General features: G+C 47.0%; 1 protein-coding gene across 2 annotated transcripts in view; it reads right to left on the bottom strand.

Annotated features, from left to right (window-relative positions):
- Bend4 (BEN domain containing 4) overlaps nt 1–15331 on the bottom strand; it is a 35229-nt gene extending 19898 nt beyond the window's left edge. For both annotated transcript variants that reach the window (XM_031342528.1, XM_031342529.1), the window contains exons 1-2: nt 14683–15331; nt 5298–5864 (exon numbers count right to left, since the gene is read on the bottom strand). In XM_031342528.1, coding sequence (XP_031198388.1) covers nt 5298–5864; nt 14683–15211 — 1096 coding nt within the window. In that variant the 5' untranslated portion in view covers nt 15212–15331. The remainder of the gene's footprint in view (nt 1–5297; nt 5865–14682) is intronic.
- Nucleotides 15332–15622: the final 291 nt, after the last annotated feature.

Genomic DNA, 15622 nt, shown 5'->3' on the forward strand with positions numbered 1-15622 from the left:
AAAACCCAAAACCCCCCAAAAAACAAAAACAAAAACAAAACCCCAAAAAAACCCCAAACTTATACCATCCACAAAACTCAACCACTAATTCATAGACTATAACTAATAAAAACTACAGAGAAGACCTAAATATAAGACCAGAAACTATAAAATACCTACCAGTGAAAAGTCAGTCAATGAAACATTTTCCTTACAAACATTAGGGCCTGGCTCCGGCTGGGTGTGATGATGAAAGATGGTCCCCTGGGGCTTGTCTAAGTGTCCCCAGCCTAGCCTAAGTGTGAGCTACAGGCCAGTAACAGACCTCCCCCACCCCCCTTTCCCTGCACCAACTCCCTCCACAAAAAACAGGCGAGAACTAGCACAGTGGTAGAAGCATTCAGAAGTCATTAACAAGGAAAACAAAACCCAAACCCACTTTCCATGCCCTGGAATGGAAAATCAAAAGATAACAAGCTGGTAATGGTGTCCACAGTGAGTGAGAATGTAGACTTCTGTCCTGGGCATGTAAAGGTTATGGAGGTTGCTAAAGTTAAACACAGCACTGTATGACCTGGAATTTCCCTTCTTGGAATACATTCAAAGGAAACAGAATTACCACCATGTGAAGAAACCTGCACTCTGTGTTTACTGTGACATGGAAAGACATGACTTTTCCGAAACAGCAAAACAGGCAAAGGGAAGTGTTCAGTGGAGTATTACTCAGTTCTAAGAAAGAGCTTGCCAATCTGCCAGTCTGGGGGTTCAGGGCAATACTGTCTGATCGCTTTTCTTCTCCTTCTCCTCCTCCTCCTTCTTTTTTTTTTTTTTTAATTTCCTGAGTGTTTGCCTTCACATATGTGTACCACGTGTGTTCCCGGTGCCCAGGTAGGCCAGAGTAGGGAGTCAGATGCCCTGACATAGGAGTTACATTTGTGGGTGCTGGGAAGCAAACTTCGGTCCTCTGCAAGAGCAGTGAGTGCTCTTCACTGCAGAGCCCACTCCAGCCCATCTGATCTCCTATGTGTGAAATCCTAATATACATACATAAGCATGGTGGCACATACCTTTAGTCCCAGCATTTCTCAGATAGAAGCAGGCAGATCTCTGTGAGTTCAAGGCTGGCCTGGTCTACATATCAAGTTTCAGACCAGCCAGGGCTACACAATAAGACCCCGTCTCAGTAAATATGTTAATTTAAAAATTATCTTCTATATATTTGGTACTTACAAATGTAAAGGAATTGTAATTGGTATACATTGTGATCTTAAAGGCAGGTTTTCAAGCTCGGGGGATACAGTGCTTGGCTGGCATGCATGAAGGGTTTATTCTCCAGTACCACATACACTGAGCAGAGGAGCAGACAACCCTGTAACCAACCACTCCCCAGTACTCCAGGGGCAGGAGGAAGAAGTTCAAGGCTATCACTGGCTACACAGCAGCCAGTCTGAAACCAGGGAAAACAAAAAATAAAACCCTAACAAACACCCCTCTCATAGCTTTTCTTATTTTAGTATCTATGGACTTTGTATTAAAAAATAATTGTAATAGACAACTGAGATTTTCAGTTATTTCTTCTAAGAGGTGCATAGGGGAGGGTGTGGGTTGCACTTGTTGGCATGTCAGATTAATATGGGATTTTTACATCCATCTTCATGAGCATGCTTAATCACAGTGACTCTGAGCTCACTAGACACACCTCACCTGACATCCTCTCCACTGAGGACCTGAATCCAGCACTGCTTCCACATAACCTCCCAGTACTTCCTATTCCTGGTCCAAGTAGCTCATTCATTCATTCACTGTAGTTTGTTTAAAAGATTTATGTATTTTATGTATATCAGCACTCTATTTGCATGCATGATTACATGACAGAACAAGGCATAATCAGATCCCATTACAGATGGTTGTGAGCCACCATGTGGTTGCAAACTAAGAACCTCTGGAAGAGCAGCCTGTGTTCTCTCCAGCCCATGTAGCTTAAGCTTGTTTTCACCTCTTACCAAAAAATTAAAAAAGGAAAAAAACTGGACACACTTCCAAATGTCTATCGTGATGATCTAACAATACAAAAGGAAACGTGCCAATGTGGGTTCCTCAGGGTGAGTTCGCTCCATCTGAAAGAACCTTTGACCCCCCCCCAATAAAGCACTTTTCCTTGTGGGATGCAGGGCTCACCCTCTTTAATTCACTTCTGCTCCAGGTAAAATGGCTCTTCAGGGAAGAAAATGATGCCACCAGGCTCCTGGCAGTACCTTTAGGAGAACCTGAAGACAGTTGGGTTACAACTGGTCAACTGATCTTAACCTTCCTGCTGCCTTTTCCTTTGTGCCTATCCGTCCTGGGTGTCCTGCCACAAACTGACTATCAAACGGAGTAGACTCTACAAAAGAGCCCCAGGTCTTCCTATGGGAACGCACTGTCTCTAGGATAAATACTGAGCTACTGCTTGAAAACACACATGCACCCAGCCTATCACTTACTGTACTTTTCTTCAAGTGGGTGTCTAGGGGAATTTTTCCTAAAAATACAATCACTAAGAGTCAAGAATGGACTCTTGAATGATTCCATCATTTGTTGTTCATCTTCAGGTGACACTTTCAATCTCTTTCCCAAGAGAGTGGTCACAATTGGCAGGTAGCCACCAATCAGCTTGGATGTTTTTCATGATACACATCTTTATCTGTGCATAATTCATAGCCTGATTCTTCATGTGTACTGTTGGGCTTCCACAGACATGATGACAGAGACTCACACAGCCCACGAAAGCCTCAGACTTGCTATGTAGTTGAAGATGCCCTAGAATGCCTGATCTTCCTGCTTCTGCCTCAGTGTTGGGACTGATGTGTGGCACCAAGCCCAGCTCTCCATACATATTTAATGCAATTACAGTTCTGTGTAAAATGGCTATAGGTTCAAGGTTCATGGAGAGTTCCTCATAAGGCTGGGGTATCCACAGTAAGTCTAGCGGCCATTAGACTCCTCTCAACCAGTGTCATCTGATATCTTATCATAAAGAGAGCTCAAGAGATTGATAAGATCATTTCTCACCTTTCTGGGATGTCCAAACAGTGATTAGTTAGTGGCAGGCCACCAATGAGTTATCCCTGACACCAGCACTTGGCCTTGCTGAACCCCAAATTTATGATATTTCAAGAACACTGCCACATAGTTAGGACTAGGAATTAGTCATGTTCTGACATTTGTGTCACCTCTTTCCACATTCTGGAACATCTCACCCAGGATGAGGCCCAGGAGGGAGGCTTCCAGTGGCTATTAAACCAGCAGGAGCCTGGTGTCCTCAACCTATGTGGGCAGCAGCACCTGACCTGGCTGACACATAGGCATGCCTATGGGGAGGCAACGTGAGTACATGGCATTGGTCTCTGCACCTACCCAGGACACTATTTTCTGCCCCTGAGAAAAGGGAGGACTGAGGGTAAGACAAATGCTGGAGGCAAACTTAAGAGTGAGTGGAGCCTAGCTGCAGGCCAGCAGAGGTGCTGTGACCACCTTTTCCTGACTGGGGGAGACAAGGAACAGTGTGGTTCCATACAGCCTCCTGGGTTTTCCCAGGATGTTTCCTGTAGGCATGACAGCCCAGCTGGAAGAACATCCTGACTCCTCTCACCCCAGATTTACTTGTCTTGTCTCTCCTTCCAAGACCAACACACTGAGCCAGACTCCACAATGTTCTGAGCCAAGTTTCGGCTCCATTTGGAGAAGTCCTTTAATGAAAGATGGGACTCGTGTGTGTGTGTGTGTGTGTGTGTGTGTGTGTGTGTGTGAGAGAGAGAGAGAGAGAGAGAGAGAGAGAGAGAGAGAGGAAGGGAGGGAGGGAGGGAGGGAGGGAGAGAGGGGGGGAGAGAGGGAGGGAATCCTTCACATAATTCATTCTGGCCTCAAATGTCTTTAGCAGAGGATGACCTTGAACACCTGATCCTCTTAGTTCTACCTCCCAAGTTCTGATACTACAGATATGGGCCACCAAACCTGGCTCTGGTTGGGCAAATCATAACAATAGTTTCTGGTTTTCTGTCCTATGTGTCCCAACAGAGACCTTCTTTGGCATTTCTTATTTCTTGATGAGCTACCAATTAAATGGTGCACTGGCGCCCACGCCCATACACACCAGGCTTAAACAGAAGAGATGACTTCTATTTATGCATTTTATCAGTCTTAAAAATAAGAAATTCTTATATTTTGAACATATGAATATAGCTATTTGAGTATATAGTTAACCACAAATGCATAGACTGTGGGCCGTGGCTCGGACTTCATCATCTTTGAGGGGGTCACACGATTAAAACAGCTCAGAGATCTTGTTCTAGCTAATAATTCTGGTGTCAAAGTAAGTCCTTCATACACAGGAACGAGCTCAAAAATACAAGTCAAATTAATATTTTTTTTTTCAAAAATTTTAAATATTTGTTTCATGTGCACTGGTGTCACCTGCATCTATATCTGTATGAAGGTGTTGGATCCCCTGGAACTGGAGTTATACAGTTGTGGGCTGCCATGTGGATGCTGGGAATTGAACCTAGGCCCTCTGGAAGAGCAGCCAGTGCTCTTAACTGCTGGGCCCTCTCTCCAGCCCCCATGTACTTTTGTTAATAGCAGAGGTAAAAGCATTAATAACAAAAACTCAGGTCTTGTCCTGAAGAAAACTCCAACTCTAACACTGTGAAAATGGAGGATGTTTAAGAGGACTGCCTCAAACCAGGGGCACAAATAGTTTAGGGCCAGCTTAATTAATGGTTTATCTTTGATCTACTATTTTGCAATGTGTAAATTAATTTTTCGAGGAGGGGACTGCATACTCAAACAATTCCATGCTGAAATTTAGCAAAGGAATCGAGGGAAAGGGGTGGACAGAATAGATCAAGTTCTTTGCTCGGCACTGAATCCTGCTAATGCAAAGATGGTTTTGTTTGCGTTTGTACCCGGGGGCACAAATGCCAAATTTATATACAGGCTACTTTTAAAGGACTCTCAGACTCCTAACAGTTAATGCACATCAAAGTAAGGTATCACATATAGGAATTACTTATACACAACGAGAGACGTCCTTCACGAGGACTGTGGCCTTCAGGGCTTAACCCAAGAACATGAAGCTAACACGGACAAGTTAGCTCTTGTCCTGGAATTCCTGCCTGGACTGGGCAAGCGAAGGACATCTTACACGACCTGCTTTTTCAAGTTTTCAACATCCTGGCCCCACCACCATCACTAAAGCCACACCCAGGGACACACAGAGGCAGATTTGAGACAGCCACCGATGGGAGCTGCCACTGGCTTCATGCAGTGTGAACACATACCTGGGATGCTCTCTAATTTTCTTCTGAGCTCTTCATTTTCTTGTTGCAACGAGATAACCTCCTGCTCCAGCTCCTGGCATCGAGGGCAGTAGCCTTCTTCTTCCTCTTCCTCTTCCTCCTCCGGCAGCGTGGAGGAGGATGGGTGACCGTGGGATTCAGACGTTGCTGGGGAGGTCCAGCCACCTAAGGTGTGCACCGGGGAGGCTGAGAGAGGGTCCACATCTGCCAGGTGGCCGTACTCGCTGACTGATGAGGTGTTTGGAGTGGGGAAGCTTCCCGAGAGCAGATAATTTTGGAGAGAGTCAGTGAACACTCTCAAAAAGGCAGAAGTTTGTTGTTTTCTTTGCATATATTGCATTTCTATGTCTATGTTGTCAGAGGTCTGACTCTGGACCCCTTTCACGATGTGACACTGGTCCTGTCTTTCGTGATAACTAGAGCCTTCCTGCTTGATGCAAGAGATCATGGATTGGGAGTGGTTGGAGTCCAGAAGCTTTCCTCCACAATTTAAGAGACTAAGAACACGACTGCACTGCTGGGCAAAGGCATCCAGGATCATCCGGCTCTCTGGAATGAAACAAGAGACATCAGTGACCAATAGCCAGGCACAGAAGAAGCAAGGTCCTCCATTTTCAGCTTGACCTCACAACACAAAAGGCCCAGTGAAGCCACCAAGAAATGATGCCCAGCTCCCTGCTGTTCTGTGGCCAGTGGGTGCCCCAGCCCTTATTCTGAGAAAAGCCCGGGAATCACATGACCCTTTCTGGTCTGCACAGGTCTGAACTCACACCTTTGGCTTCATTATATCCTTACTGTAATGAATCGAGCCAGCCACTGCAGACTCAATTCCTCATTGATAGGAGGCCTTACAGCAATCATTACTGCTATTTCTGGAGTGCCCTCTTGCCCTTGCTATTCATCAGCTGATACAATCCCTGCCACAACTCCGTAGCTCCCAGATGCAAACTGGAGCAGAGGTAAGTCCTCGTGAAGAGCTCACTAGAAATCTAAGGTAACACAGAGGGCTCTATAGGCAAAGAATGAGCATGACACAAAACTGTCGCCAACACCCGGACGCAATAGCCTTCCTAATCCGGAATGCTCATCAAGGTCAATTTTTAGAGAGATGCAGCAGCTCTATCTGAAAATGGGTTGTTTCTCTTCTCAGAGCCGTTTGTACTGGACTGTCAAGTCTCCTAAAAGGGGAAGAGGCATGGTGGGAGGGAATAAAGCCCACATACCTGAACTCTAAGCACACTGGCAAGCAGTGGAAAGTAAAAAACAAAGAGAAACCAACCAACTTGCTACAAAGACAAAGAAAAAACTCTCCCATGTTGCAGGATGTTTGATCATACCATGAACCCTGAGATTGTGTCATTTACTAAAAAACCTGTTTCTAATCTTGGTGTGGCTCAGTCTTAGCATACACTTTTAATCCCTCTGGCTGGAATACAGACACACCCTTAGTATACATCTTTAATCCCAAACAATGAATGTAAAGTAAGCCCATAGAAGGAAGGAGCCATGTTTGAAAGTGATGTCTAATGACCAGCAGACAAAGTGACAAAAGTGAGAAAGTGAGGAAGATTTGGTAGAATAGGATCCGCCCAACTCTCCAAAGAGTGCAGAGAGAAAAAGAGAAAAGGAAGCAGTTTAACTGGGACGGGTGTACAGAGACAGGCTGTACAGAGAGAACAAGCTAGACACAGAAGACAGAACGAGCAAGTGAATGAGAAGGGGCCAGATTAGAACACACGGCTAGAGTTAGTTTGGGACCAAGCAGAACAATTCAGGAAAAGCCCAGAGAAGCCATATGGAATTAGTGTAGAGAGGAATTTTGAGCCTGAACAGCAGAGGTGAACCAGCCAACTAGAAAGGGTAGGCTTATTCAGCAGCAAGTCTCAGAGGCTGAAAACATTCTAGGCCTAGATTAGATTGTATGGAAGCTAGAAACTTCCAGGACTAGGTCTAGGTAGCAGACTGAGGCAGTTAGTCTCAGAGACAACAGTTACCAATAGGAGTATTTTACACTCTTAAATTCTGAAAGCATTATTTAGTGCTGTCCAAAGTCATCTTATATATGAACAAAAGTGGCTGCCTCTCTTCCTGCTCACTACCATGTAGAAACAGATCTCACTAGCACAGAGTGGTACTTTTCAGGGCGTGTTCAGTAAGAGGAGGCTGCCTCACGTTTCTTCTTCCCTTTACAAGATTAATGGTTAACAGACAAAACACTGGAGAACTTGGGTGCCAGAAACTCTTAACTGATGACAAAAATGCAGCTAGCTACTGACTTTCTCTGAAAACACTGGCTAGATACTTATGTTTTGTTTGGTCTGGGAAAGAAAAAATGGATTCTTTTAAGTAAAACAGTGAAATGAGGTCTTCTTTGGGGTAGAGAAGACAGATATAGTAAAAATCCCCTAGAAAACTCAGTGTGATGAATGAAACCACGAGTCTAGCAGTCTGTGCTATCCATGAGCTGTGCTACAGAAGTATCGCCCCAGCTACACAGGAAACCAAACAGGAGGATCATTTCACTCCAGGAGTTGGAGACCAGCTTGGGCAGCACAGTGAGGCCCCTTCTCAGAAAACATGGTGGGGGGCGTAGCGGAGGGAGGCAATGATACAAGGCAGAGTGCATTTTAATGAAGTAGATATTGGGGAAGAGGGATCCAAGTGTCCTGATTCAGTTACTTAATTGGAAGACATAAATAAATCCCAGCAATGCCCCCAATATACTGAAGTATCCGTTCCCCAAGTCTGTACAATGCTACCATTCTGGGGAATTCTGAGCACAAACTCTTCTGTCCAGGAGAGGACTACAGACTACACTGGGGTGGGAGACTTAGGTGATTAGTGTCTCAAATGTTATCTACTGAGGTATGGAGAGACAGAGCAATTGGTAAAAGTGGTTGTCACACACACACACACACACACACACACACACACACACACACACACACAAAGATGCAGGCTCCATCGCCAGCACCCATAAGAAACGGATGTAGGTCCATGTTTGTAATGCCATCACTGGGAGATTAAGACACAGTGGTTACTCTGGGGCTCTCTGGCTGCCAGCCAGCGAGCCTACCCTAATCAGTGAGACCTTGTCTAACTTCTAGTGAAGAACTTGCTGTACAAGCTTGGGGATCTAAGTTCCACTCCAAGCACCTATAGAAGAGGACAGGGGATGGGGGCAACAAATGCCTATAGAAGTCCCAGCACTGGGGAGGGAGAGACAGGAAGCTATTTGGCACTTGCTGGCTAGCCAGTATAGCTCACCAGCCAGCTCCAGGTGCATTGAGGGACCCTATCAAAGAAAATGGGGTGACTCTCTGTACAAGAACTGCCTGACTCAAAAGGCCCCCTGCCTTAGCTATTGGCAGTTGGTAGCTCATGGAGAATGCTTTTTTGGGAGATGTCCATGCTCCCGTGCATTGCCACACCCCCACGTATATATGGATGGTGCTAACTGGACTTAGTGGGTTATTACAGAAAAGAAGGCATTACGTTGGGAGATGCACATTTGGGTCAGGAGACAGAGAGGAGCTGGCAGGGGGAATGAGGGATAGATGTGATCATAATTTTTTTGTTCCTATTATTATTCCTATGAATTTGCAAACATAAAGAACAGGATAGGCAACTGACCTCTGGCCTCCACTCCCCCCAACTCCTCCATACATACACACACCTAGCCCCTGCAACACAGAACCTTTTGTTTTAATAGTGTTTTCAGATTTATTCAACCAAGGCAGGGGGTGAAAACAAGACCACCTTTGAAAGGCTAAAGTTCTGGGACTGCTTTCTTCTTGGTACATTTCCTTACTTTCTGTTCAAAAAAAAAAAAAAAATTCTGTGTGTGGAGGGATGTGTACCATATCACCTGTAAAGGTCTGAGGATAACCTCAGGTGTCAGCACTTCCTACCTTGTTGGAACGCTATCATTACTGCATATACCAGCCTTGCCCAGCAACACTCAGAGATTCTCCATTTCCTTCTCCTATCTTGCTGTATAGGGGTGCTGGGGTTTCAGGCTTGTGCTACAGCATTTGGCTTTATATACTTGCAAGACAAGCAATTTACCCACGGAACCATCTCTCTAGACTTCCTGATCTGGGGAGGAATACCACCCTAGTCTTCCTTAGATTCTCCTTTGACAAGGTCAAGGCCTAGGAGTCTTTCCAGAGACCTCTCTGAAGGCCTATGCTGGTCCCCTCTCACTTGGAATATCTAGTCAAATACATGTACCATGGGGTTAGAGCTCAGGAGTGTGGACCATCTCAGTGAAGATAAAACAAGGTTGGCAGAGAACATCATGGCTCAGCTCAAAACCCTGAACTCCAACCTGGTCACTGCTGAAGGCACAGAGTCCTGCTCTGTACCATTGTCCAGAGCCCCACAGATTCTTGGGTGCCATTTCTTATTGAACCACACAAGTGGAGAGGTGTCTCACTCTTGCTATTTTACTTCCTTGTTTTTGTTCTTTTATTAGTAAAATCAAAGGGCGGTATTGATTGGGGATGTTCACCTCTACCACAAGAGCGGTTTTCATTCCGTTTAATCCTATAATCCCACACAAGACCTTACCTTGTATTTACTGTTTGCATTTTAATCATCATGGCCCCAATTGATTACAGCTCATACACCTCTACCATAACCTTGACAAAAGGGAGGAACACAAAAGGAAAAGCTAAAACAGAACCTTCTAGAAAGAGCTGCTCAAATACATTTGTTCAGTGTCCTACAAAACACTGAGTAGTTTTAATCATATTGATGAATCACGTTATGACATAGATTTCTAAGGGGAAAAAATCTGACTTAGGGACAAGCGTGATTTTTTTTCTTAATTGAAGGATAAACTCATAACATGCTGAGAAAAAATCATTATGTAATATACTACATTATGAAGATAATCTATTAAAGTGCACTCAGAAAATCAGAGAATGGCGACGATCACAGAATAGTTTTTGCCTGCAGATTTAGAAAGGCAGATTTTAAAAGGTTCTGGATTTGCTCTCAGAACCAATCTATAGAAGAATAACCATTGTAGACTGTTAAGGTTGAACTTCCCCTCCTTTCAAAACCGTGACATATCTGGGCAGTATATTTTAACACCAACATGCAGAAGAGTGTGATGAAAATATTAGCATTGCACTTGGGGGAAGGGAGCCTCTTAATTCATACGCACCACCATCAGCAGCACTTCAACTTCTAGACAGACCTACAGACTGAAATGCAGGAGCTGCGCAGTCCATTCCCGCTGAGAAACAGAGAAATGTTCTGTCCTCGTGAATCCAACTGGATGACTACTGACCCTGGAGTCTTAACCGAGCAAAGCATGAACATGGACTTTTCATTTTCTTGACTGTTTTTTTAAATCTCTTGTCATAGAGTGCCTCACACTCCAGAAGCATAAAGTCAACAGTCTACAAACGGACTTTTTAAAAGACTGTCTATCCCTAAAGTCCCCATGATGTTAATAAATCACAATTCCAAAGCCCTCTGGATGACCACTTAGCACGCTTTACAGCACAGCCTCCTGGGAGATAACAGCATGCTGTGGACTGTGCCCACCCTGACTCTAAAGCCTAAACTCATGATTACTATTATTATTTTTTGTAATTAAGACTTCCATTTCTTGAGATTCTTCTGCACTTGTGGTTTTAATCCATCCTCAATCTGATAAGTGCCTGAGAGGAGGATGGGAAGCAGGCTATCACACACCGCCTCTTCTCTACTCTAGCGGCCTTCTTTGTAGGGAAAGCTGCACGCAGAATGTGCCCATCACAGCTGATCCCTCAGAGAATTCTGCCTCTGCGAGGGAGATCACAGCACTGAAGATTAGTGGTAACCTTTTGATTTTAGCTCAGCCAAGGGTAAAATACATTAATATTAAAAACGTAGACGCAGAAAAAATTTTAGTGACCTATTCTGTAGCCACACGTTACATCTACCAAAGGACTTCCAACTACTTCAAAAATCGAGGGTTCCCTTAAAATGTTAACCTCTTTGTAAGAGGACTTCATGGCATGGTACAGGAGACAGAAGTTAGAAAATTAGATTGCCTTGGAAAACAGGACCAGAGTCTTAAATCAATGAAGGATGCCTTTAAAAAAAAAAAAAGGCCAACCAATTTTTTTTCCATAATGACAAACATCAACACAGCAAAACAGAATGCAATTTTTCTAAATAAATAAATCAATGATGTGTCAAAAATTAACAGATGAGTTAATATACTCGGTGCTATCAAAAGCAGGTGGTGCTTCCTAATATTCATCCTGCTCAGTCAATCCCTGAATATTTTCTGGACCATCGGTATATAAAATAGGATGCTGCTATTTGTGATGGCAAACAAAAGCAATCATGCCTGCCAAGCACATACTATAACAGGCAGCATTTCAGCTCTGCTAGACAGAAAGTAATTAGAATGCTTTTAATGTCCAAAAGAATGATGCTGATAGGCTGCCACAGATGTGTAGATTTATGAATATTTATATGGTGGTTTATGGCTGACACTTTTATCAGTTGAAGAAGATAAAATATCTGCCTGACTCAAAAGCTTGACAGTCAGGTTAATAAAATCTCATTAAAGAGAATGACCTATGCAATTATATAGGATTTATTGTAATTCATTTTTGATTGTACTCTGCTTAAAGATGCAATTTCCCATTTCCTGATGCCAAATTTAGGCTGCGTTTCAAGATCTACGTGGGTTTTAACTCTAAGCCTCCCACAGAGGAAAAATATGCTTTTAAAACCATGGTGTATTACCCCTTTTAAGGCAAATTATACTCTTCATGAGATTTTTATAATAAAGAATTTTTATATAATAATGTTGAAAAAAATCTATTTTTAATCACATATTTCTTCTCTCAATGGCTTGTAGCATTTAATGGCAAATAAGACTCACTCCAGTCCTTTCATCTTTTCAACATATGTACCTTGGACAGTCAGCCATCTCTTCTACACTGAGCTCATTTACCACAATGCTTTCTGACTATTTTCAGCTGACTAGGTGGCCTGGAGCACTCAGCACAATTACTCTGCTGAGAGAGAAGGCAACAGGCAGAGCCCCACCTGCCCCGCCCCCATGGGTTTAAAAGGCCCCGATGAGCACAGAAGCTCATTGGCTCAAAGTGGCACCATTAGTTCCTCAAAGAACCAATCAGCTCTTCATGTGGCTGTCCCTCTGATGGCTACTCACATGGCTGTGCCTGTTGAGAGATGGTCTGCTCATTAGTGATTAATATTACCTTAATTCTATGGCTTCCCCCTCTGCATCCAGAACATTCTCTGTGACACATAGAAGAAACCTACTGCTATCCAATACCCATCTTCCCAACACCATTAGGCAGGCATCCAGCCCCACACTCCCATCCTATTGACTTTACCCTGAAGAGACCTCACTAACAGACAAAACCCAACAACAAAACAAAACAAAACAAAACAAAAAACCCAAAGGAACCCCACTCTCCCTGCCCCAAACACACACAAGAAAAGCCCTAACCAGAACGGTCTTGAGAAAACTGGTAATAAGTTTGAAGGTTAAAAAAACAAAAAAACAAAAAAACGAAGGATCCTGCCTATCCTTAGATTTAGCAACAGTGGCTTCTAACTTGTGACAGGGACAAGCTAAAATAAGACAGTAGGGGAGGAGAAAACAAACCCAAAAAATTCCAAATGAAGGAAAGCCGATGGAGAAGTTTCCGGACCAAGAGCAGCCATGGGAAGGATGGTAAGAAAATGAGACTGAGAAATAGCCTGGTGACTGGTCGGGAAGAGCAATCTACAAATGCAAATGGTAAGGAGGGGTAGACCATAGTGTTCTAGAGGAAGTCAAAGACTGAATGGAAACAGCTTGAAAGAAGTGCTTGATCAAGGGCTGAACCAGGCACGCAGGGGGACATGGGGGGGGGGTAGGGAAAAGGATTCAACTGCTGAAAAGCAACACACAAAAGAAAAAAACGCCAAGCAAGGAGTAACAGGCACAGCCAAGAAGTAGAAGAGGAGCCCCAAGGAACAAGTTCCAAGCAAGACCCTAATTTCAGGAAAGCAGGGGAGAGCCTAACAATGAATATAAAAACACAATGGGATGTGAGGGCAAAGGTAATGGAGGAAAAAACAAAAAACCAAACCAAAACAACAACAACAACAACAAAAACCACCTCAGAAACAGTAAGGAAGCCCATGTAAGAACTCCAACTCAGAATCTCTGGCATCACCAGAGATTGGGAATACGACAGAAGCAAGTCTTCACAACAACCTGTAATTAGATTTTCTTTCTCCAAACCAATCCTTCACATGTCAAAATATTGACAAACAGCAGAGCTCTGAGCACAGGCATCTATAACTCCTTCAGAGACAATGCCCATCTATTGTCACTAGGGAAAAAAAAAAAAAAAAAAAAAAAAAAAAAAAAAACAACCAACAACACAAAGTCTTAGATTCGCTGACAATCTGAATCTAGGAGGCTCTTAAGTGCCTTGAAAGGCCTCAGCAGGGACTTTAGTTCTGATGAGCACATAAACGTGGCTGGCTGTGTGTCCGTCCCTCAGGAGCAGAGAGTGGGTGCAGGCCTTGCGGAATGCTCGCTCACATTCCCTAGAGGAGATAAAATCTCCACCTCTGGGTAGGAGATCCCCTGGAGACTCATTGATATAGAAACCAGGGTCTCAAGGACAGGGTGGGTGAGGATTTTTAACTCTGCTCTGGGGATGCTCCTGTGGAGCGACCCCTCTCGCCCACACCAAAACCCTTCACTCCCCACCCCGAAACCCAGAGCCGCAGAAACCACGGAGACAGCTAGGGGGCTGTGCGCCACGGACACCGGAGGAGCGCACAGAGAACAAGAAACCCAGAGACCCCAGGAGGAGCCCAAGTGGCCCAGGACTACCCGACTGGGGCGGGGATCTTCAAAGGGGGCGAAGGGCAGCTCCCCTGGAGGCAAACAACCTCCGAGAAGGACAAGCAGGCGGCGGGCGGGAAAGGGAAGTGCGGCGTGGGGGGGAAAAAAAGTGAAGTGGCGGGGAATCAAATGGGCGTCTCCTCGGAGCGGCCTCGGCCCGCTGTCCCGGGGGCCTGTCCCCTCCCTAGCTCCCCGCCCAGAGCCGGCTCCCGCCGCTCGCCCGGGTACTCGCCCGGAGCCCGCACCCCACAGCCACCTGTTAATAAGGCGCGCGCGCCGTCGGAAGCCCGGGCCACCGCGGCGCCGGGAATCTTCCAGAAGTTACTAGCGCCCGAGCGCAGCACGCTCCGGGCCTGGGCCCACGGGGACGGCGTGCACAGCCTCCCCGGGACACCCACCGCCACCCCTCCGGATTCCCACGCCCGCCACCCCACGCCACCCCCACAGCTCCGCAAAGTTGCGGCCGGGATTCTGTACCTGCACTGAGCTCCAGGCTGGCGCCGTCGCTACCCGCGCTGCTGCTGGCCGCGCCGCCCGCCGGGCCAGGGCCGTACCTGACGACGGCGGCGAAAGACGACGACGACGAGGCGGCGGGGGCCGCGAGCGGCGGCGGCGGCGGCGGCGGTGGCGGCGCCGGAGTCCTCGGATGGCCCGGGGGCGCGGCGGGTGTGCAGGACGGCGACGACGACGAGGCGGCGGCGGCGGCGGGGACCCGGCCTGAGGCGGCCGGGTAGGACGGCTGCGTCGGGAACGCCGGCGGCGGCGGCGGCGGCTCGCTGCTGCTGATGGGCACGGCGGCGAGCGAGGCGAAGGGCGGCGGCGGCGGCGGCGGCGGCAGCGGGGACGGCCGCGCGGGCGACAGCTCTAGCAGAGAGGGTCTGTCGTAGCGCTTGGCCAGCGCCGGCCGCCGGCTGGGGAACGTCTTGAGGACGCTGTAGGGGCCGCGCTGCTTGTAGATGCGGGGCGCGCTGGGCCCCTCCTCCGCCGCCTGCATCTCGGGCTCCATGCCGAGTCGGAGGCCCGGCCCGCTCCGCGCGCGGCTCCGGAGGTGGCTCGGCCGCCCGGCCGCCCGCTCGACCCCGGCGCGCGCCGGCGGGAAGGCGTGTGTCTGCGCCGTGGCCGCCGCCGCCGCCGCCGCCGCCGCTGCCGCCGCTGCCTGTCGCCGAGCCTGGCATCTCCGAGCCCCCGCGCGGGGGGCTGCCGCCCAGCGCTGATTGACAGCCCGCCTCGCCAATGCCTGGAGGGAGAAAGGAGGTAAGGAGCAAGTGTTTAGGGTAATATCTGCTAATGATGATGGGGGCGGGGCGGGGCCTGGGCCCGGGCGGCCCGCGCGATCCGCGCCTCAGACAGGGTCGTGGGGGGGAGGGCACGGGGGGAGGGTAGGGGAGCCCGAGGCCTGAGGGGGACCCGGTGGAGG

The sequence above is a fragment of the Mastomys coucha genome, unplaced genomic scaffold (genome assembly GCF_008632895.1).
Source record: "Mastomys coucha isolate ucsf_1 unplaced genomic scaffold, UCSF_Mcou_1 pScaffold22, whole genome shotgun sequence".
Lineage (NCBI taxonomy): Eukaryota > Metazoa > Chordata > Mammalia > Rodentia > Muridae > Mastomys > Mastomys coucha.